The sequence below is a fragment of the Anabas testudineus genome, chromosome 16 (assembly GCF_900324465.2).
Source record: "Anabas testudineus chromosome 16, fAnaTes1.2, whole genome shotgun sequence".
Lineage (NCBI taxonomy): Eukaryota > Metazoa > Chordata > Actinopteri > Anabantiformes > Anabantidae > Anabas > Anabas testudineus.
In genome coordinates, this window is record NC_046625.1 from 17,298,069 (window position 1) to 17,322,417 (window position 24,349).

Here is a 24,349-nt window from a genome sequence, read left to right on the forward strand (position 1 = left end):
TTGAATGCCTGTACAAACGTTGGCGTCCCCTTTCCCTTCATTTAACTTTCTACATGATACAGCTGTTAATGACATGGCTCTTTCACAAGGATATGAATCACTTTACATTTTATGTGGATTGAACGGTGCTTTTGCATTAATGACAGGGGATATTATTGCTAACAAAAGTGCAGAGTACGTGTCTGACACTAGAGGGCCTTAAGGTTACATGAGCATTTTTATCCAGTGTGCTCACTAAACACTTTTGGACCATTTTCTGTAAATATGGGAATGATTCATCCTTAAGACAAAGACATTTAGACATTTTTAGGATATAAGAGGAACAGAATTACTTCACTTTCTGCTGGTATGTCCTTAGACATTAATCCATCAGCCTTCATAATCATAACACAATACTTTTTTATACAAAAGAAGAGCCTTTTGGTTAACTAGTACTATTAAAGTTTGATTATTTAAGTACATTTTGCTTGGAATTTCTAGTATTTTCAATGCTGAACCTGTGAACTACGTGTGAGTATTTTTACGTTGTGGTAATGCTTGAGCCTCCTTGAGAGATAAAAAAAAAAAAGGAAAAATGTAAGAAAATTAATTAAAGATATACATGTCACATTTGTTTAAAGAATATCTGCAGAAGTATGTTTAGTAGCAGTATGGGGTGGGGTTATGTCTGTCATGTGATGCTTGTCTAATAAACATGAAAAATAACTGTGGCAAAGGCAAATCTGTGGTAGACAGTAGGAAAAAATCTCTTAAATTGTAATTTATAACATTGTCCATCCCTGTTGAATCCTCCTCCCACTTTGAGAGTTTAGACAAAGGTTTCCATGGTAACTGTACACAGCAGCTGTTTGACACCCCCATCCCTTCATTCTCCTCCCATCCCCACATGCTGCTGCACTCCCCTCCCCTCGCTTCTTCTCCTTCTTGATTCAGCTGAGGTCGATGTGGGAAACAGCAACCGTGTAATAAACTATCAAACAAGTTTTAGTGCTTAGCTGTGCGTGTGTGTGTGAGTGTATGAGGGGGTGGGTTAAAGAGGGAAGGTTGTGTATGTGAAGTCATGTAGTAGGTAGAGAGATACACATTTCTGTGTGTGTTTGTATGTGTGTGAGTGTGAGAGAGAGAGCGAGAGAGAGAGAGAGAGAGAGAGAGAGAGAGAGAGAGAGAGAGAGAGAGAGATCCCCCCACAGAGTTTATGAGTGGGAGGCCTTCACTAGCAGAGGGGTATTACAAGATTAATGTTTGTGTTATTCCTCAGCACAGAGTAATAATTTCACAACCCAGGAACAGAAAAGTATAACCTCATCAGCAACCTTTCCCTCTGTGCTCCACACCATTACTTCTTCTTTCAATCCCCTTCAAACAACAGAGGAGGCTGTAAGACGGTTGATAGTATCTGTTAAACAGATACTTTATGACACAGAGGTTCCTAAGAATGATTCTATAATGACTTCTATAATACTGTACTTTTCATCCTGCAACTTAGCAAAAGTATGCCAGTTCAAGAGGTATGTGCTGGTTTAAACTCCAATTAGCACACTCTTGTCAATGTATGGCTTTTTAATGTTATATTGAAGAACAAAACTGAAATATTACATTGCCATAAGGAATCAGACCCTTTGCAACACTTGAATTTTAGCTCAGACAACTCCCCTTTCTCTCATTACTGAGGTGTGTCTACACCTTGAGACTCCACATGTGGTAAATTACATTAAATGGACATGGACATGGAAATGCACACAGCTCACAGCTGATAATACAAACTGTACATTTCTGCTTCACTGAAGGTTCCCAGGAGCAGAAAGACATCCATGATTCTCACACAGAAGATGTGTGGCACAACCGGGACTCGTCCAAGAGCTGGTCGTCTGGCTAAACTGAGCAATCAGTAGAGAAGGGTCCTTAGTAAGTGAGGTGACACACTCTGAGATTCTGTGTGAAGATGGGGCAAAGATCCAGATCCTGGGGCAAAGATCCAGATCCTGGGGCAAAGATCCTGGGTTTTATGGCAGAGTGACTAGACAGTCTAGTCACTCTGCCATAAATCCCAGCGTATTGGAGGGCTGCAGAGACGTTTGTTCTTCTGGAACTTTGTTAGAGGATTTACTGTATCTGTTATTGTGTATATTGTGTAATTTCTTTTTCCTTTTAGGTCGCATCTTCCCTATATTTCCTTTTTTAATTTATTATAAATAATGAATGAAGGATTCTGTATGTGTACATTTTCAACAATCGCTTTATAAAATTTATTGTGGAGATTAGTTAACATGTATGTTCCTCTAGTTAGAAGTGAAAATGTTCCATATATAATTATGAGCTAGGCTACACATTGCCATCAAAATCTCTGATAAAAAACTGATATAGTTTAACAGTGAGTACATCCTCAGAGGTCCCTGTCTGCACATGGTGTTAGTGTGACGATCCAGGGCAGGGTCGTTTGTGAATAATAGAGGAAGTGAGAATGAGAGAGAATTGTGCATGTGTGAAATAAATGAGGGTGTGACTTTTAAATAGATATTCAACAGGCCTTCTCTCTCTCTCTCTCTCTCTCTCTCTCTCTCTCTCTCTCTCTCTCTCTCATAGCCTGTTGTCACAGCCACTCTAGCTCTCAACCTGCATGATATGGGATCAAGCACTGGGAAGTGAAAGCAGATTAACAACCCCAGAAGCTGGACACGTCCAAAATGATTCACACTCAAACTGTTAGATTAAAAATATGTAAAAATGTAAAAATATGCAACCTAATGCAACGAGTCACAGTGTGAGGAATCAACATTTCTTTGGGATAAAGAAAATAATGTTTTCTGAGAGCATGAAATGCTCTGTCTCAGCTAGACATCACCTTCTTTTGTTTTACTTCAGACAACGCAGCACAGTAATCTTGTCTGGCACATGGGAGCCTCCATGTTTCAGACATCTGTCACTTTAATGAAAGCCAATGATTGAATAGTCTTGGGGCAAAGAGTGATGAATGCGTGCATGTTCACGTGTCACTGTGAAAGGGGGTGTAAGACCCCAAACATCTGTTATTTTATCCAGAGAAAATGGATCATCCTTCTTGCCCAAAGCTTGCTGACTTGGCCTAGAGCACCTAATTGGGAAATTAAAGTGTGATTACAATGAAGAGAAGTCTTGTTTGGGAATGGATCAAAATATAGTGTTGTAAAACCGGCGGTGACAGAAGCAAATGGATTGCACAGAGGTAGGAGGCTAAGAGGCTGTAAGCTAAAATCCATGCCATAAAACTTTCAGAGCAGAGCAAATCCCTGCTTTCCATCCGAGCCAATCCATGGCTCTTTCTGCGTCCTACAGATGCAAACAGCACCAGTACACCTTATTTTCAATGTGTCTTTAAACAACCACGGGCCATTTGGTTGGTGTAGTATTTTTACTCAGGCAGGCAGTCGGCCAAGATTTAAAAACCCCAAAGGCAGATCTGGCCCACTGCAATATAATTCAATCAAAGTGAAGATGCTTAGAGCGAGGAGCTTGTTCCCTAATCATCCCGAGCACCGAAAACACGTGTAAACCTGTTATTAAACCTAATTCTCCCTAATTTCACACTTGCACTTCCTGACAGATTCAAACTAATGCCTGGAGAGTTAGTAGGCAGAATTACACATGACAAGACTCTTCTGAGACAGAAAGGAAGATAGGAGAAACAGGGTGACGGCCCAGAGACAATAACACTGAGACTACCAAAGTTGTCAGCGTTTAAAAAAACCCAGTCATGCAGCTTTAAAATAACACCCTCTATGACTCAATAACAAGTGGCAAAAAGATGAGTCACTGTGATCATTGAACCAAAGTCAAATAAAATGAATAGGAAACAAATAGGCTTTTGGATGAGCCTCTTAGTTTGTGCCAAGATGAGGACAAAGTGCAGTAGAGTCGTGCATTACTGTAAAATATTGTGGAATAATGTCCTTTTGTTGAAGAACTCAGATGTGCCCAAGTAGTCAAGGTTAATTCAAACACCGTCCACATCCAATCACTGCTCAGAGAGCCACAGAGAGACGGAGCAGGACAGAGGATGCTTCCTGTCGTCCTCCAATCAGAGAGGGGTGCTGCGTGCAGCCCGGGCCCTCCCAGCGATGATGTAATGTCATGAATATTGAAACAGGTTGCTCGGTGGTCGGGAGGCGCTCGAGTTAGATTCCCTTCTGCTTCCCCATCACCACTACCCTTCAGCATCCGACACAACACCCAGAAAAAAAGGTAAGAAAATCAAGGAGCTTCGTTATTTCCACGTGAAAAAAAAAATACCCCAAACCCTTTTTCTTTGAGCGCAGCTTCGGGTTTTAGAAGAATGGGAGAAGTGTAACCTGAATGAAGGGCAAATGTCTGACTGTCCACAGTATGTTCTGCACACAGGCCTTCAAGGTGGGTTGATTTACTGTTGCTGCTCCCAGTTGTTAGAAAACGAGGCTTTTCTCATCTTTGATTTCTTTCTTCAGTTCTGAGTGAGGACTGTGTGACAGAGAGACTGTATCACAGGCACCCGATTGTTGGTGCTTTTAAAAAACTACGAGACAAATACAATAAAATAAAATAAAATGCATAAGCTGTGCCAACTTTGCAGTTGGTAAAATAATAATTGTGTCCGCCGCTTCTGGCACTTTTAGGCTGTAGCTCATCTTCCATCCATCTGAGTCATCGGGCTTGTTGGATGTGAGGAGTAAGATGATGGCTGACAGGAAGCGGCTCTCTTAGTTATTAGCCTGGATGTGGCTCATCTGGTAGGCTATCGAGAGCATCATCCTTTGTTTCTTTCGGTTCGGGTTGGGAATCAAATCAGGGGCCACTCAAAACCTGCTTTCTGTCAACTGAACAAGCAGCGCGGTTTAATTGGCTGGCAGCTGCCCCATGTTTAATAGCCACTGACATTACCTTCTCTTTGCTCTCTCTCTCTCTCGCCCATCACCCTTTGGGCAGTGCGCATGACGCAAATGTGGGGTGTCTAATTGATCTCACACATCCATCAAACAGTGGCCGAGTGCAAAATCACTGGTGGTCACGTAGCTGTCTCTAGACTCCTTCCTCTGACACTAGCCTAATTAGCCTTATGTAAAAAGCCACATGTGAAATTCAGCTGCGTCCTGGTTTAGCGCTTCTTTTAAGCTTATCCTCATCAGTCCATGTAACAAACTTGGACTTTGCGCTCGACCTGTAGCGCACACCATTTCCGTATTGAGTGTTTTTATTTTAGCATAGGTCATTTCTGCAGCCCGTAGGTGTGAAAAGATCATTGTTTTCCAGCTACAGGGATACTGGTGAAGGGGATGAATGTTGTTGAGGATGAGCTGAGCCTTTGACACCATGATGAACCCGTCCTCTGCCGACTCGCCGCGGCAGGCAGACAATAGCAGCCGAAAGCAGCAGCGGTCGTCGTCCCCGGCCGGGCTCAAAGACGGTGGATCTAAGGCTGCACAGAAGGGTGGCACCTCGTCAAAGCCCATCACGTTAAAGCAAGGAGGAGCGGGAGGGGGAGGGAGAAGCAGCCGAGGTCATTCTCCCGTTTCCACTGGCAGGGAGCGGCAGGCCGGAGGCGCTCCTGCCGTCAGAGGCGCGGCTGCTGTCCAGGCTGCTGGTGCTGAAAGCCCGACACTGAGCAGGCCCGCGACAGCGGCAGACAGAGGCGGTGTCCAGACACCAGAAGACTCCCCCCGCCTTGTTGCCGATGCTTCCTCACCCTCCAGAGCAGAGCGCGTCGTATCCGACCAGCCCTGCGCATCCAAATCACCTAAACTGAGGAGCAAGAACTCGAGGGGGGGGGGAGGCCGCCGCGGTGACGACCGCTAACAAAAAGAGCTCTAAAGGCACAGTAGGCTGCGGACCCGGCTTCTGGAAGGAGGGATGCTTGCAATCCGAGTTGATACAGTTTCACTTGAATAAGAGCTTGGGGAAGAAAGGGACAAAGATGCAGGCGAAATCAGCATCCCCACCGGCCTCCGAGCCGGAGCTGTCCCCCGAGCCCGACAGCCCACAGCCGGCTCCACAGCCAGACCAGAGGCAGCAAGAAGAGATAGAGAGGCTGGAGGATGAAAACGAGGATCTGAAGGTAAACTGGTTACATCTATCATCATGTCTGGCTATTTAGGTTTTCTGACAGATTTGACACTCTGTATGCGCAATAGTCGCACCTGTTGTATTTGCATGAAGCTGAAACTGACTACGATATATAGCTTCAGGGTTCGTTTTTAAAAGGCTGTGACCAGTTTTCCTTGTGGGCACAGGCTGGGTAGAATTATTTCGTGAAGCAGCCTAATCCTTCCCCTTTTTTTTTTAGAATGAAATCGAGGAGATGCGGGCAGAGATGGATGAGATGCGGGACACCTTTTATGAGGAAGACGCCTGCCAGCTGCAGGACATGCGCAGAGAGCTGGAGAGAGCCAACAAAAACTGTCGGATCCTCCAGTACAGACTCAAGAAGGCAGAAAGAAAGAGGCTCCGGTTCTCAGAAAGCGGCCAGGTGGACGGAGAGCTGCTCAGAAGTCTGGAGCAAGACCTGAAGGTGAGTGTGTGGAGGAAGGAGCATCATTCTGTACTATTCTATCATTCATTCATTAACTATCTTTCCTTCACTGCCTCCTTTGTCTTGGGCCTTCTCCCAGGTGGCAAAAGATGTGTCTGTCCGCTTGCACCACGAGCTGGAGAACGTGGAGGAGAAGAGGACCAAGACAGAGGAGGAGAACGAGAAGTTGAGGCAGCAGCTGATAGAAGTGGAAGTCACCAAGCAGGCCCTGCAGAATGAACTGGAGAAAGCCAAAGAGGTGAGGGGCTTAGCATAGGGTGCAGTTTATTTCACCTTTCCATTCTCACAGTGTTAATGCTGCTATTTCCATAAGTCCAAAGTCAGAAATAAGCCTGCTTAATCAGTAACGTAGTCTAAATTTTAATATGTTTCCAGAAATGTTCTTAAGGGCAGCTTTTAGTAGTCCACTATTTTCCATTACTGGGTCTTTGGTGTTCCATAAACCTGGATGACATCACTGGCTTCAGAAAGAAAACAGAGGGCTGATGATGATGTAACTGCTTTTGCTCTGCAGCTCTCACTGAAAAGAAAAGGAAGTAAGGATGGACAGAAAGCAGAGAGAAAGGCTGCACAGACCCCGATCGAGGTGAGTCAGCAATTATATTATGAGATTATGTAGTTGTAAACCACAATATTTAATAATGAAGTTGTTTTCAAATGCAGTTTCCAAATTAAGATCATGCGTTATACAGGACTGGGCATCAACAACTCATTAATAATAGTGAATAAAAAAAATGATTAGGAAAAACCAGACTATCACTCAATTACATTATGTGCTACAGTATATGAGGCAATGAAACAATTCATTCTATATTCTACTGTGTTGACTTTTTCCAAATAAATAGAAGACTGTAACTAGTGGCCTAATAAAAAATGCTTTGTCCTCTTTATAGGAAGAAAATGAGGATCTGAAATGCCAGCTAGCCTTTATCAAAGAGGAAGCCATCCTGATGAGGAAAAAGATGGCAAAGATCGACAAGGAGAAGGACCGACTGGAGCACGAGTTGCAGAAGTATCGCTCCTTCTACGGGGATGTAGACAGCCCTCTGCCCAAAGGTGAGGCTGGAGGGCCTCCCACCACCCGCGAATCAGAGCTGAAGCTCCGTTTACGCCTGGTGGAGGAGGAGGCAAACATCTTGGGGAGGAAGATTGTGGAACTGGAGGTGGAAAACCGAGGGCTGAAGGCTGAGCTGGATGACATGAGGGAGGACAGGTACTTTAAATTTACTGACCAGATACACGATGATCATCATTGTTATATTCAGAAGAATAAAATACACAATTTGGGACAAGTAAAAAAATTTTGGGTTATCTATGCCTGTTTCTTCTCTTAGTCTGGCGGCAGCAGGAGTGGATGGCTCTGGCAGTGGAGGTCAACAGTGCAGAGAGCAAGGCGAGGCCTTGTCAGAGCTGAGGCAACAGCTTCAGCTGGTGGAAGATGAGGCAGAACTTCTTCGCAGGAATTTAGCAGATGTGGAAGAAGAGAACAAAAAGGTTGTTTTTAGCTGCTCAAACAGGGCCCCTGTATCGTTAATGCAACCTCTAAAACTACTTGTGACTTTAGGCCTAAATACTTAAACTGTTTCATGAAAATATATTTATATAGAAATAGACTGATTTAGTTACTCTGTCTGGGACTGCTATCTGTTTTGCTTTGTTTGAAGAAGTTCAAATGACATATGATGTATGTTTTCTGATATCACTAAACTACAGAAAGTGACTTTAATGTCAGTGAAGTAAGATATAATTTTTAGAAGTGTCTCTTGTTTGCTTGCAATGACTTTCAGGCCTTTTATATAAGCTGTCTGTTATTTAGGCCTTATGCATATAAAATACAGACAAAACTAAACTAAAGATAAACATAAATAACTCTTTTTATCTTTAGGTGACAAGTGAACTCAATAAACTGAAGTACAAGGCTGGATCCCATGAAGCCGGATCCAGACACGGAGGAGGTTTGTTTTTCAATTTTCATTATCACTCAGTAATTGTTTCACTACTGCATGAGACAAAACAACTACACTATGGGGCAAGGATTATCTGTTCGCTTACAGCTTATCATATCAGGCAAAATATTGTGTTTCATAAAGGCTCCAGGAGCTGCACATTAAAGTCTCATCTGCAGAGGTTGTTCCACTTTTTAATGTTGCCTTGTTTTAACCCCAGGTGGAGCTGACCCTGCTAAAGTGGAGGCCCTCCAGGAGGAATTGAAAGCAGCACGTCTGCAGATCAACGAACTGAGCGGAAAGGTTATGCAGCTCCAGTACGAGAACCGTGTGCTGCTCTCCAACATGCAGCGCTACGACCTGGCCTCCCACCTGGGCATTCGAGGCAGCCCGCGGGACAGTGACGCAGAGAGCGACGGAGGACGGGATGATGACACCCCTTCAGCCTCCGCTTCCTCCCCTCGTCTCCTCCCACCTCATCGCAAGCGTGAGGGCCCTATTGGAGGGGAGAGCGACTCGGATGAAGTCAGGAACATTCGCTGCCTCACCCCAACACGCTCCCTTTACTCACCTGTAGACAGTCGTTTTTTATCCAGGAGCCTGAAGGACCGGCAACATATGATAGACATCCGCATTGAGGCGGAGAGGCTGGGCCGGACCATCGACAGGCTCATCACTGACACCAGCACTATCATCGCTGAGGCCCGAGTATACGTCAACAACGGGGAGCTGTTTGCCAGACTGGATGACGACGATGAAGGTGGCAGGTAATCCAGAAATGAACAACAACCATCCCTTATTTGTAATTTAATCAATATAGCTGGAGACCAAACATGCTTTGCCTTCACTCTACAGGATCAGAGAGCACGAGCTGCTGTATCGCATCAACGCACAGATGAAGGCCTTCAGAAAGGAGTTGCAAAGCTTCATAGACCGACTTGATGTCCCTAAGCAGGAGGATAAACAGGCGGAGGAGCCACTGTCTGTAAGCTGATGCAAATAAATGAAAGAATAACTAAAATGTTTATGTTGTTCAATATGCACTTTTTATTCTAACTTCTTGCGTCATTCTGCTCTTTTCTCTTTACTCTACACCCCCCCTTCATTTAACTTTAACATCTAAAGATGTTTCAGCCCATTATTTTGCTGATCCTCATACTTGTTCTGTTTTCCTCACTCTCGTATGCCACCATTTTTAAATTGGTATTCCTTTTCACCTTATTTTTTGTTCTGTAACGCAAATAATATAACATTTAGTACATTTTTATTATTTATTTATTTTTTACTTATTCATTCATTTTGATTCTGTTATGTTTAACACATCACATAAGGTCACCCAAGGTACAGGGCATTATCATTTTCCACATATGAATACAGCCACTCATCTACTCAGATGCTTCCAACATTTATTGGAGACCAAACACACTGGAGTGCCCGTGGAGTTTTAGGTGAGTATGTCTTTAACTCTGAGTTTTTACGGACAACAAGCTCCAAATTTTACATTACCAAAGGCCCACACACCCACACAGATGTTTTCACTTACTATGCCTTCTTAGATGTCTCTTTCTACTGCGGGTGTGTCCTTGATTGACATCTGACTCTATTTCCTTGTAGTTTAAACTATTTTCACTCTTATTACAGTGTAAACACTGATTATATAATTCCAAGCACAGCTTGGGTCAGTTTTATCTCAGCACATGTCTAATCAGCCACAATAACTGGAAAGGCCTGTGTGGTTATGCAAGGCCTTTAAAATAATGTTACACATGGTGTAAGAGAAACTTTGCTGTCAACAGTGCAAGAGCTTAGACACTTATGTTGCTAAAAGGTGAAAATCAGCTTTGCTTGTAGCTTGTGTGCCATATTTTTGCAGCTCATGCTGTTTTTTAATGAGTCTGTGGAAACAAAAAACAGCCTCAATGTGTATTTATGATGTTTTCACACGACAACAGCCACAAACGGTTCAGCACATTGTACATACTGAAGTTTGTGTTGTGACTGAAGTCATGCACTGACACTGTCTCACACTGAAACAAACCCATGGCCCATGTCTCTTGCAAGCTCTTCTTAGGCAACCACAGTATACTGTCTGTGTCGACATAGTCTGCAACAGATCATTCAGATATCCATTGGGGATATAACAGGAGCAGCACTGACAGTTTACCCTTATTTGGATGTTGGTTTTGTGACATTCAGAATTGTGTAAAAATACCTTTGGGTGGGTCTGAAAAATTCAGTCCAAAAAAATGTGCTGATGGTGGATCAGTGGAAACCAGCAGACCTGACCACCAGGACGGGGTCGGAACCGGTCCATTTCTTTTTACGTCACATATTAGGGCCAGCTGTGGAGAGAGGAGGAGAGGCAGAGGGAAGGAGAGAGAGAGAGAGAAAGGAGGAATTTATTCCCGTTAATGAAAGCATCATTTGAGCTCTGGGCTCTCACTCTGCAGTTGTTTAAGCTCCGTTTTGAACGGCACTCCAGTCAGGGCTTTATTCCAGCTACTTGGACAAATTGTGGGCTGTTTTTGAAACGGGACGCTTATTGCAACACCGAGGATCTTAAAACAGGAGGTAAGGGTCTCTTCTGAGTGGCTCAAATGATTAGTGTTTAACTACTTCTGTGTAAAAGGTAACTCCTGTGACGAGTGACCACCCAGCAGGGCTTCACTTTTCCAGAGGACCTCTGTGTATTTAGCATTTCAGTCGAGATGAATGGAGTCCCACCCCTCGGTCCTCGTGATAGTCATCCCCTTGTCATGCTAGGTTAGCAGAAAAGTAAAGAAGAGCACGGAGCGGATTAAAGGACAGCTAAGGTAGGCTAACTAGCTTTCTTACAGCCAATGTTATGATACTTACCGCTTGTTTAGTAATAGAAAGTGACATTTCGCTGTTTTTCACTATCAGGTTTAGCGTCAAGTGCGCAGCTTGATTTGTTGCCATGGATACAGCGCGACGTAATTAGAGCAGCGCCGCTTTGATTGATGGACGTCTTCCAGGCGCCTGCAGCTATTTGGCTTTAGGGGAATAAACCGGTGGTTACAGGGGGTAAAAATATACTCCCCTGCTCTTACATCAGTGCGCTCCGTGATATTTTTGGGAACTTCTCCCATTCGCGTCGGAGTGGTTACTGGGTGTCTGTCTTTGCCAGCTCTGGATTGTCGCCTACGACGACTCCGTGCAGGGGAGAGACCCGCCTCAGTGCGTCCTGACATTTCGAAGTAAACATGTAAAAGGACAACAACGCGGGGTGCAGCAGTGAGGACCTTTTTCAATGGGGAAAACCAGGACACCGTGTGGATCTGGCACCAGTATGACTGCGTGACCTTGTCTCTTTGAGGATATGGAGGTGACAGAAGTGTCCAGTCCTGTCGCCTGTATGAGCACAGCGGTCCTCAGTGCTGCTGTGTGGCCGACGGGGGATTTGGCCGGGTTTGGATAGTTGGCTCTTCTATTATGCGTTGTTTGCCAACTGAAAACTGTTTTATCTGCGTATAAATAAACTAATGCAGAGGCGGATACTTGTGAAATAGTATAGAGACCAGCTTTAACACCCTATTTTATCTAATAAGGTCGTTTTTTATGAGTTATTTTGATGCGCTCGAGAAATGTGGAGTGCGCTTATGAACGGCTCGGGACTGCACGGTGGGGGCGGTGCTGGCGGCGGATACGTCCCGTCCCAGGGATGGGAGTTTGTGCCGTGTTCCAGGATGGCCAAGGCAGATAGAGGTAGGGGCAAAAGCCGCAGCCCGCTGAGGAGGGTATCCTCTCCGCCTACCGTCTTCACTCAGATCTACGAGCCTCAGTTCGGGGCTTCGCCGGGTGGAGGAGAAGGTGGAGCAGGGATACAGACTGACATCCTCAGGGGACAAATGTGGCCAAGTCCCGAACCCCAGCAGCAGCAACAAACTCGACTTAAAAAGAAATGTGAAGATTTAAAAAAGCGACATGAACAGGACAAGGAAGAGTGGATGCGCGAGAAGGAATTATTGTTGAGAGAAGTGGCTGACATACAAGTAATTGCAATTATTTAATATACATGCCAAGCTAAATCTTTAATGTACAGTGCCCTGAGGAGACAGGAGCACAGTGAATTTGCTCCTAATCCCAGAATATTCATCAGGCTTTCGATACTATATATGATAATTTGACCCACCACTTTAACAGTAACAGTAAGTTATTGTTTAGCTAGATTTGTAAGTGTGGGAAAATCTGTGGAGAGACACAGGTCATCTGGCTGATGAGACTGCTGCTGATTGTCTCCATGCAGGGAGGAGAGAACAGGAGGATTCTGCTGGACCTGAAGAAAGTTTTGGAGGAAGTGCAGGTGGAGGTAAAGAGAGAGGAAGAGAGGAGGAGCGAACTGCAGTTGCAATACACCAGAGACAGATGTGCCTGGCAGCTGGAGAAGACTGAGCTCAAATGCAGGATTGCACAGGTAGGTGAGGATAATATGAAAGTATAATGATGAATATTAGAAATCAAAACCAGCTGTTAACAAATGATTTTGTCAGTTTTAGATAGCAGTGTGTGTGTCATGTATGCATTGCTATGTGGGTATGAACAGTGTCGGGGCTTTTATAAAAAAGCAGTGCACATAACAAATGATTTATTTAAACAAGTATCTGTATTGTATCTTGTTTATCATTTATGTATTTTCTCCTTTGCCTGTCTGGTGTCCAGTATGGTGTAAATTGGGCTTGTCGCATTCGTCAGCTACATGGCATGGTGATAAGTCACCCTGGCATCGATCCAATCCAAGACCTAGCATAGACAAAAGATTTGCACTGAAGAGACAAACTCAGCCAGTTTGGCTTTTAATAGCTTTCTCTAGCTAATGTCAAGTATTTCTGGAAATGAGGAGAAAATACTTAGAGAGTTAAGTTTGCATACCAGTGCCATGTTGTGTCAGGCATTGCACAGATCACTTGAAGAACCATGAATAGCCATTCTTCAAAGGAATGTGGGTTTTAGGATTTAGCTTTTTTCTGATTATATCACAGGAAGGATTTATGCGGTCTACATTGGTTCAAGCTTATTTAATTTTTATGCTGTGATATTTGCTTAGTTTGAATCTGACTGCTGATTGTCTTTACATCTTGCTGTCATTGTTATTTCTTTAGTTTTTTTATGAAGTTGTAACAACAGTGTCTTTATCTGGTAGTTGAGCCTCATTCCTGTCACATAGCACACAGCATACACATACCGTAGATTACTATGAATAGTTTAGCTGCTTTAATATCGGTCTTTGTCCTTCTGTGTGAGTAGGCTGCACGATATTACTGTCCACCTCTTCTCTTTGTCTTCCTGGCTCTGTGCCCTCTCATAGTGTAGCTGACAGAGAGCCTTATAAAAACAGAGACATTTACTGTTCTGCTTTGTTCGTAAAGCTCATTGAGGCACTGGGAGAAGGAGGCCTAATCTACTGCACAGAGTTATGCTGTGATGCCACACACATACACACTGATGCTTATACCAGAGTCGCGATGTAGATGTGTGGCGTCTCTATCTAAGAAGGTCAGGAATACTCATTTGTTACAGGATAAATGTCCTTCTTTATAAAGTATATATATATATATATATATATATATGTGCTCATAGTCTACATGCACATAACAGTAAGTGTGCACTAACTTTGAATTTATTCAGACACATGTGCAGACACTTGTACCGTCTTCTTGGTGTTGAGCCACACTGGGCACAGTTAGCTCCATTGTAATAGTTGTTTTGTCTTGGTGCCACATCCTGCCACAGTTTATATTTTTGGGCACATGTTTACCAAGTGCTAATCTAAGGCTGCTAAGTCAAGTTATCTGAAATCATTTACAGCTTTGTAATCAAGTGACTAATTTACAGACTTCTTGTATTCCTTGTGGGACAGTTAGGAGTCAATGTGTCTGTAACAAAATGTAGGTTTGCTTTCAGTTCTAGAAAGCAGTTTGACATGTAATTTAGCAATTAGCATGTTTGCTTGAGAAAAACATTTTGATGTCACTCAGTTAGAGGACTTAGATAAACCGTTTCTCAATTGCTAACTGACAGTTAGCTTTTGCTTGTTCGTCATAGCACTTGGAAGATAAACTAAAAGTATTAGCACATCATCAGAGGGCGGGACAGAAAGCTGCAGAGGATTATCCAAACACCGCAGTGCATTAAACAGACTTGGAAGCTAGTGAATTGAAGGAGTAGTGAATACTGTAGTTAAGCATTTGGGTCCAATACATTAGCAGGAATTGAGGTCATTTTAAGTTCACCTGTAAGTGGAATGACATTTGCACAACTTTCATTGCTCTGCTGGCCATTTGTGTTTGAGAGACCGAAGCTCTGAAGATGGAGTATAATACAGTTTATCTATATCCTTATATCATTTGAATTATTTGGTTTAGCTGTTATTGTATTTCATATATTTGCTACACCAGAGATTATAGGTTCTAAGCCCCAAGTGAGTCAATTAGGCATCAACATGCCGTAGCTGGAGCTTATCAACAGTTGCATGCATGCTCTATTCTTAAGATTTTAATTACACACCATTCTTCACAAAAGATTATGGCTATGAAAGTAACTACTGTATGTTGTTTTCACATCCTTTTTGGGCATCTTCACCACCAAATACCGAGCAAGCGTCCAAGGTCCCAGGCAGAGGTCTTGAGGCTGCATATTTTCAGGCATATTTCTTCACATGCCAGTGATTCATGAAAGCTGATGGCAGCTAGGAGACAACTCATTCTGCCTTAGAAGCTAACTCCCCCTCCTCTCTTCACCTCGTTCCTCCACCTCCCTTCGGAATGTGACATTGTAGGCCGTCTGTCCTCTATTTATAGTGGGTCACTGTGGTGACACAGTTACCTTTAAATACCCTGTGCCAGACATTGTAGTCAGGAGTAGCTGCAGGAGTGTGTTTCCCCTGAACTGGCTGTGATGCATTTAACCTGTGCCCCTGCTTGGATGCAGTTCCTTGAAGAATTTCCTTGAAGAACATGGTTTGCCTTAGCTGTCTCAGTCAATGAAAAATGGCCTTCAACTCTTTTATTTTGACTCCAAGCATCTTGTTTTTGCACTTTCACTATTTGTTTACATTTGGATGTTTAAATAGTCTGTGGAGAGCACCCATCATCGTCCATCTGTAATTGTGGAGAAGTTTGAGAAGAGCCACAGGCAGACAGAAAGGCTTGACTTGTTTTTCTACACCATAATTTCTTGACCCCAGGCCACAGGCAGAAATAGTACCATGACCGAGGCTTGTAAGAAGGCTTTGGTCAATGTCTGTGACTGAACTTCGAAAAAACTCGCTCACGCATTCTCTCTTTGTAACACACACTGCCTTAAGCACACACACTCATTGCACATGCATACATGCACATGCACAGGCGTAGTCTTGGGCTCTTTCCAGTTCCAAAACCAACATTTTTTCTTTCTTTATTTTCTGTATACCTCATTGTAAATGCACACATTTACAACAGGGTAAACAGATGTATATACTAAAACAAAGATTTATTTGTAAGTGCTTTAAGAGAGAATATTCTCTCAGCTCAGAGTCCTTAATAGAGGACATTTCACATTTTTCCAGTATCATTACTTTATCTAGAGGTCACCAAGACTTGACAGTCTGTATTTGTCAAATTAAGACAAATAAGTCTGTTTGTAAGCTACTTTTTCCTAATTTAGAACTATAATTTAAATAAGGGTATAGTTTAGCATTTAGTGCTTAGCTTTAGTTAGTTTTTGCCCCTAACACAATTAAATTTATAAGGGAAATGACCAGGAAAATTGAATTAAGTTGGTGAAAGTAATATTTAGCAGTGCATAGCAAAATCCAATTAAACTTAAACCTGCATTTTTGTAATATGAACACTGAAAGGACTAATGGGTTTGGCTGTATCTGTGTTGAGAGAAACTGGTGCACACTGACAGAGGCCACGTGTATCCTCTGCAGACATATTTTGCTGTGCTGTGTCTGACACTGTGATATCCTGCACTGTATCCTGTGTTAGTGAAGTTCCATAGAAAAGACACTCCACCTCTGAAGCTACCAAGTGTGAGTTCATACAGGACATTTCTATGTTACAGTATTGTCTCCTTTCTCCGTTTTTGCTCCTCTGAACCCACTCACACTCCCCATGGTGCATTATTCCCCCACTTCCTCCACCTTCTCTTCCTGCCACTCCTTCATTCTCTTAATTCCACTTTTAACATTTTCAATCACTCATTCATTGCTTGCCTTGTCATCTGGCTCTCATCCTCCTTCTCTCCAACTTAAATCTGTCCTTTACTGACTGTTTTCTCCATTCACTTTTCTCTCCTCCTCTATGTCCTCTACACTCCCTGTCTCTTCTTCTGCTTCAGTTGGAGACTAGAGAGGGTGCTGGGTTGACTAGTGGAGCAGTTCAGTCAACTGCAGGTCCTGGCTCTGGGGTATCACAGTGCAGTGAGACCCCATCTCTCCGCCGTGAGAGGGAAGAGCAGCGGAGGCTCTTGGCAGACACACACACGACCGCCATGGACCTTCGCTGTCGGCTGGAGCACAATGAGAAGGACTGGTTAAGGGAGAGAGCTGAGCTGCTGGAGAGGTTTGATGTGGAGAGGAAGGAGTGGGAGAGCCAGCTGAAAGACATGCAGAGAAAAATAGAAGAGGTAAGATATGCAGACTGTGAGTTTGACTTAAAATATGTCTACATTTTTAATTATTTGATTTGTAATTAAAGTCAGTTAAAGTTGGTTTCATGTAAAGTTAAAGCAAAGAATGACAGTAGACAGAGGAAAAAGTAATATAATTCAAATCATATAAGACATCTCCATATTTTTTTATTCTATTCATAATTAATTTTCCCTTCTTACAATGTTTGCCCGTTGTGTATGATATATCATTTCCTGTGCACAAAGCTGCATTCAGTGTGTTACATCCTGTTCACTATCAACACCGTCAAAACAATATCCATGATCAGTGCAGCGGCAGAATATGAAGAAAGGAAGTAGCACAGGGAGCAGAATGAGGGATCTCCTAGGTCTCTAATCTCTGTACTGAGACAGAGGCAATGATTGGAGTGGTTAAGACAAGGAAGCTGACATGAAACAGAAAAAGCCTCATAAGTTAAACTTTCAAAACAATAAATCTTATTTATGACAATTGAATTAACGCTTTTGTGGCTAATAGAAAATACATGAATACTGTACGCAGTAACTTTGCCAAACTGGTCAACCATTTTGCAAGGAAAGGTAATGTTGGAATTTAGAGATATGCATATTTGTGTCAGTTAAAGCTCACTAATTGAAATTGATCATTTCACATATTTATCATTTTGTCACAGTTTTTTAAACAGAAAAAGCCACATGAAACAAATGAAATTTGAATCTGCCACTACATGATAATGTATATTCATGTCTTATTTTTGAATTGTGAGTTTGTGTTTGAACAAAATAGGCAATCCATAGACTTTCAGGCCCAATGAGAACTTCTACATTTGTTCCACAGAACAGAGACGGGAAAATAATTTTTGTAGAATTATGTATCTAAGAGAGAAGGAAAGGACAAAAGTAAACACAGAGACAGTTTGGCATGGGTCGCAGCAAAGCACAAGTCTACCAGCAGATTAAACTGTGACACATCCAGAAGATCAGATGAGTGTTTTTAATATGGGAAGCCACATACAAGTAGCTGGACAGAGTGAGAAGCCATTGGAGCAATTTGCTATGAAAAAAAACATGTGGCTCTCATTTGTTCCTTTGAGAGCAGAAAATGAGAGAGAAAAACAGCAGAGAAAAAGGCAGGCTAAAAGGCTCATGTAGACATTGCATGATGGGAAGAGAGCCCAGTCAACATGAAATAGTTACTATTTTCAGATTCCATGGTAGGAGGCCAAGGGTTATCCAGTTTAATTTGAAAGAATTCTTTGAATGTTTTTTTTTTATCCTCGCTGTTCTAAATACAGTGGCAAGAAAAACTGTGTGAACCTTTTGGAATTTCACGGTTTCCTGCATTAATTTGTCCTAAAACATTATCTGATCTTTATAAAACGCTCATAGTGTTAGTGGAAAAGGTATGTTGTGGACTTGCACCAGTGTTTTGGGTCATTGTCCTGTTGCATCACCCACTTCTACAGAGTTTCAGCTGACGTACAGACATTCTCACATTATCCTGAAGAATTTTTGATACACTTGGGAATTCCCCTCAATCACTACAAGCTGGCCACACCCTGATTTTTGTCAGTAGAAGTAGCTCTAGTCCACACCTCCAACTAATTTTCTTTACAACTCTGCAGGCATGTCAGCACCTGACTCCAGTTAGCTTTTTTGAGGTCATTATTTCAAGGTTTCACATATTATATCATACTAGCTATATGAGGTTTTTTGTGCTTTTATCATATTTGTTAATACCCTTGACTTAGATGAAGATCAGATAATCTTTTAAGACAAATTAATGCAGAAAACCATTAAATTCCAAAAGGTTCACATACTTTTGTATGAACTGTATAAGATTTGTTAAAAGGTGCCTCGTCTGACTTCTCATCATCAGATATTAGGTTGTGAAAATGCAGGAGCATAAGTACAGTCATAATGTAGGTTGTAGGCTCATACTCTAGGGTTTTTTAAACATGTTATTCATATTTCATTTTTTCTTATTTTTAGCTTTACTGCGAAGTGAGGTCCAAACGAGAGGGGACGGGACTGGGCGGCGGAGGACAAGACTATGAACATGCTGTGCATAGGCTTAGCATACGTACAAGCAGCACAGATTCCAGTTTTAGTGACAATTCCCGCTCCGAGCCGCTCAGCAGCTCTAGTCATTCAGAAGCAAACAGGGGCGCACCTTTACCTGGCTTTGGTCATAACAGAAACATCAGTCGTGATGGCACAGATGATCACCAGTCCACCTGTTTTCAGGCAGACAGTGTCTGTGAATTCAATGTTGATAATCAGTTCACTCAGAACGATTATTCTCAACCTGAGGTGCGACATGAATTGAGATCTGGAGGCACTGATGGCAAGGAACCTGAGGATGCAGCAGTGTTTAATGCTAGTTTTCATGGAGCTCCTGGTTGTGGAGGACTACAGAAACATGTCTCTGAAGGGAATGAAAAGAGTGTCCATGTTGGTGCAAAAGAGGACTCCCTTTGGTCAGAACTGAATTATGGCAGTGACAAGAAGAAGAACACCACTGCTCTCAATGCCGTAAGTGTTTTAAGCTATTTTCTATTTGCTAAAAGGGCTATTTATATGCAGCAGAGATATCTTAGTGTTTGCTTTGTCTGGCTTTTTTGCTCTGCTGTCAAATACTTTGTTTGATCCAGACTGTTTCTGTATTGTCTCCTGTCTGCCTGTCTTTGTCATTCCTAGGTTTCTTTGAACAGAGAAACCTCTTGATATACTATTTTTGTGTACTTCAGCAGTGTGTCTCTGTCTCCCCTTCTCTTTGTCTCAGGCTCTGAAGGAGATAGCCCGCGTAAGTGAGGAGCTTTGTAGCTACCAGGATGAGATTAGAAAGAAAAGTGTCGATAAGAGGTATATCAATTCTCATTGTTATGTTAACGTACTCATACCACTATGGAACTATAGCAGTTACTCACTAATCAAGCAGTGTCTTAATGGCACTATTAAAAATTTGAATAATTTATGCTGTATTTAAATTATATAGATAGATTGACTGGAGTCCTTTGTCTACAGGAATCCATCTGAATCAGTGCGGCTCCCTGCGGAGAGTGAACTGCTGTTTTGCCATGATAAAACACGGGTGGAGGTGGATGAAGCTGCCTGTGACCTCAGGCAGATCTATGATGATCTCCGTGCCTTGCAGAGAGAAAACTGGATATCCTTGTCACCAAATAGCACCTGTCCAGCCAATAGATCACAGTGTGGCTCCTGGAGAGCCAGTAACACTGATCCAGATACACAGACAAAACCAGGAATACTTTCTGATATTGATACAGTAGCTCCACCAATCCCTCCTCGTAGCTCATCCAGGAATCTGAGCACCCCAAGCCATCCAGACACAGAACTCCATATCCCAGAATCCCCCAAGATGACAGTGAGAACGTGCCATAGCCCTTGTGTTTTAGTGGACAAAAAGTGTAGCAGCCCATCTATTGTCAGGAAGTTTGAGGCTATGTTACAAGAAAATGAAGGAAAGGTTTTCATAGATGGTATGGCAGCTTCATGCTCTGTACCTACTAATTCTAACTGTAATACAGGTTGCTGCCACAACCGCTGGTCCTGTGATACGAGCAAGTTCAGCAGCAGTAAGTTGTCTGCGTATGGGACAGTACAAAAGAGCTTCTCTGAAGTCAATATACGTAGTGCTGGGAAAGGTTTGCACACAGATTACAACCTTGGTGTTGGAAACTTAAAAAGCATTGAGCTACAGATGCCCCTGGTTGTCAAAGAATTGCCCGTAGATTCACCCTTGTTGTCGTCAGAAGTGGCACCCGCCAGCCCCAACCTTCAGGGCTCCAGAAGGAACGTAATGCTGGAACAAAAAACAGCTGAGTTCAACAGAACTTTGTTTCAAGCTGAGATGGGTCGTGGAGTAGAGGAACAAGAGTGTTTTACTGTAACAGATGCCTCCTCTGTGGGTTGCCAGCCAGTCCTTTCAGCATCAGATGGGCTTTACCTTAGGGAGACTACATTTCAACCACTTTATTCTGATGTCACTGTGAGCATCATGGGTGTGCATCCTGAAGTCACATTATCTCTCTCTAACTTCGATTCCACAATTCAGAATCCTGAGGTCCAGCCAAGGGGACTAAGGTATGGTCCTGATGGTCAAGAGGTCATAATGAAGCAGGAGACCCCTTTTGAACTTTCAGCTGAACAACCACAGGTTAGCCTCTGGGAGACCACCTCAGCAACATCTCAGAGTTCTGCACACCATTCGGAGGTCAAGCACATAGTTCAAATAGCAAACAGTCCTTCCAGGAAAGTACAGCACAGAGCAGTCACAGAGGATCTCTTTTCTGAACCTGTCTTGCCTGTAAGTACCGAGCCAGGTCAAAATGCGGAGGGTTCCAGCTCCAAGAATGAGAATCCCCATGGAGCAAAGCAACAGCACTGCAGAATGGGTGTCTCACTCCAGCAGCCGTCTGCTGAGAACAAACAAAGACAGATGACACAGCCAGGGCATCAGACACAGCCAAGACATGTGTCTGTTCTTCCCTCCCAGTCTGACTCCTCCAGACCTGGGCCTCGAATGATGAATGACCATCCCTGGAAGCCCCTCACTCTGGCTGCGTACCCACGTCCTGAAGGATCCAGATCTAACTATGGGGCACTGGAAAAGATTCTGAAGAATTATGAGAGTGCAGCCCGGGCTCAACAGAACCAGAGCCAAAAGAATGAGACGGCTATAAGTCCTAATCTTAATTTTAGGCAGGAGGAGGACATCACAGGGCTGGATGTGCTGGACATGAACCCTCCAACCTCACCTCCTAGTCTGAGACACACACAAGCTTCACACACCTGCCAAGCACACAGCACACAGCTCAGCAACCACAGTGCCATGGGTGTGAAAGGGATACACCTTATAATGCAGGTGGGTGGAGTCTGATATGCACAATCGGTAGTCAAAAATAAAAGCTACATAGCAGGTGTGCTGTTCACTGTCGGTTACTTCAATCAAAATATGTAGATTTTATTTTGACTAAAGCATAATTAGGTGCAAATTACATCCAACTATATTTTCAAGGCCAGTTCCAAATGTGGACCTGGATGAACTTGCACATTTCATTCTCTCTCACTGTGAAATACTAAACGATTGCCCTTGACTGAGGACAGCTCTGGTGGGAATTTTGTTTATTTCTGGTATGTGCTAACAGACAGAAGCAGGCCAATGTCTCCATTATAATCTGGGCATCTGGGCCACTCCATTGCTTAAAGGCTCCTAACAAAAGAACTGGCAGTGTAGCATTTAAAGTTTAAACTTGGCAGGAGGTCTTATGCCCTCACCAATTTGTCTTTTATCTTTTAGTCTTTCCATAGGGCCTTGCAGTGAAAGTGTTTTTCTGGCTTTTGTGTTGTAATTACAGAAGTATCTGCAAGAAGCCAGCTGACTAAATGCCCTTGGCAGACCACGGAAATGAGAAAGCTGAAGTGATTACGGTGCTTTAAAGTCATGCAAATGTTAAAGAAATCGTGGGAGCGATTATCAAGTCAATTTTATTTGACCTCATGAAATGAATGTAATTAGAGACACTATTTTAGTTTAGCCTCAGCGAGGAGAGCTGTCCAAATAAAATCTGATGACTGTGAAGTGCTGATAAATGGCAGCAGTACTAAAGTAGCTTGTGTAAGGTATTTTAGTGCAGATGTTCAGCTTGACCAGAAGAAATGACTTTTCACATGAGCGTACTTAAACTATTAATGTTTCGTGTTTGAAATATGCCTGTTGTTTTCCCTAGGATCAAGAAGACTACAGATGGAACACGTGACAAAATGTAAAGTATCTGTGTGGCTGATTTTGTTGTTCACAGGATGACATGATAATCCTAAATGTTAATTCACTTGTTTCTCTGCAGGAGAACGACGAGTCTTCTGTCTCCTCTTCTTCAGTCCAGAAGAGCTTCTCAAGGCCTGCCCGTCCAGCCAATCGACGTCTCCCCTTCCGATGGGCCAGTCGCTCCCCTACTTCCTCCTCCTCCACCTCTTCATCTCCTTCTGCAACTCCAGTCGTGCCTCCGTCCTTCCTCCTCCAGAAACACACTTCATCGTTTAGCTACTCACATGCCTTTCACTTAGAGACAGTCATCATTTGATCTCCACCTCACTCTGTGTTTGAGATAACCAGAGCAAGCCTTCAGCGATAACCTGTGTTCTAGTCCTCTCTTTGTTCATTACTGTTGTACATAACCTAAATAGCTTCATGCCTACAGACTCAGAGGTGCTGTGAGTTCACCAACTCATCTTTAGAATGTATGTGGAATCCAGTGGAGTCTGACTGATTAAGGACGCAAGAAAAGGACCTTAAGTAGCTTCAGTTATTCAGCATTATGCTTTGGTTAACCTGCCACCATGCATAAACCATAAAAGGAAGGTGAAGACAGTAGTTTCCAGTGAACAGTCACATCCAGTGCGTCATTCATTCATGCCAACCATCTGAATGGATATTCTACAGTCTGCTGAAGCCTGCATTCTGACTAGTATAGCCTTGCAGATCTACCAACAGGTCAGTCACTACTCCTTTTGTTCTGTCTAATGTATTTACACCTAAAAGTTCACTTTAAAGTGCTCTACAAACTTTCAGCCAAATGAAGTCCAGAAGGATGTATTTAATATCTTCTGAATTCTGTGCGCAAACTGTTTTGTGTGCGATTTGCACATAAACTTTATGCTGCGTCATGTTGTTTGCAGAGACAGTGGTGATTGAACTCAAACTTTCCCCAGCATCACTCTCTGTGTTGGTTTTCTATCTTCTTGAATAAAACCTAGAGTAAATGCCTGGACTCCTGGACTGTACCTTGCCTGTGACTAATACATTTTGCTTTATGTTCATGACTTGCTTTACATTTTTCATGATTAAGCAAAAACAATATTTACTTGACATCACCAGATGGATTCAATTGTGAGGTTCTTTTTTATATCTTTGTACCAAAGGCTGGTTTCTTTGTATGCATTTTCCTAATTTGAAAATTAAATACATTGTAATGGCCTTTATGTTTGCTGTCCTGATGATTTCCATGCAAAAGGTTAAACGTCATACACAAGACTTTCAAGCTTAATACAAGTAATGATGCTTAGAGAAAATATTGAAAAGCCTTTTTTCTACTTTTACTAATTCTGAATGGACACACGTTTGGACATTGCTCAGTTGATTAGCACAGTTTTTTGACTTACAGTAGTGAGTCGTGTCATGATGAAGATGATGCCTTTGCTGTTCTTTTTGTGTAAT

The 24,349-nt window shown here is 42.8% G+C and overlaps 1 protein-coding gene and 1 long non-coding RNA gene across 5 annotated transcripts; both read left to right on the forward strand.

The window, feature by feature from the left end:
* The first annotated feature begins 4,145 nt into the window (after positions 1-4,145).
* LOC113170724 lies at positions 4,146-5,452 on the forward strand. The gene is made up of 3 exons (XR_003299662.1): positions 4,146-4,218; positions 4,293-4,383; positions 5,260-5,452. It is a non-coding gene; the product is annotated as an uncharacterized LOC113170724 (long non-coding RNA).
* A 1-nt stretch (position 5,453) lies between these two features.
* On the forward strand, positions 5,454-24,349 carry LOC113170723 (protein SOGA3-like). 4 transcript variants are annotated; one of them, XM_033326394.1, is made up of 13 exons: positions 5,454-6,061; positions 6,290-6,514; positions 6,615-6,773; positions 7,050-7,121; positions 7,429-7,748; positions 7,870-8,029; positions 8,421-8,490; positions 8,702-9,248; positions 9,337-9,466; positions 9,607-9,929; positions 12,749-12,916; positions 16,412-16,513; positions 16,822-16,889. In XM_033326394.1, the coding sequence occupies exons 1-10, from the start codon at positions 5,921-5,923 to the stop codon at positions 9,715-9,717; spliced, it is 1,935 nt and encodes a 644-aa protein (XP_033182285.1). In that variant the 5' UTR covers positions 5,454-5,920; the 3' UTR covers positions 9,718-9,929; positions 12,749-12,916; positions 16,412-16,513; positions 16,822-16,889. The 4 variants fall into 4 exon arrangements, with proteins under 4 accessions (XP_033182285.1, XP_026228726.1, XP_026228724.1 ...); XM_026372941.1 differs by lacking the exons at positions 5,454-6,061; positions 6,290-6,514; positions 6,615-6,773; ... (5 more) ...; positions 9,337-9,466; positions 9,607-9,929 and adding exons at positions 10,660-11,052; positions 19,102-19,644; positions 19,895-19,974; positions 20,137-21,997; positions 22,980-24,349 and having other exon boundaries at positions 16,822-17,109; XM_026372939.1 differs by lacking the exons at positions 5,454-6,061; positions 6,290-6,514; positions 6,615-6,773; ... (6 more) ...; positions 9,607-9,929; positions 16,412-16,513 and adding exons at positions 11,330-12,494; positions 19,102-19,644; positions 19,895-19,974; ... (1 more) ...; positions 22,863-22,898; positions 22,980-23,095 and having other exon boundaries at positions 16,822-17,109.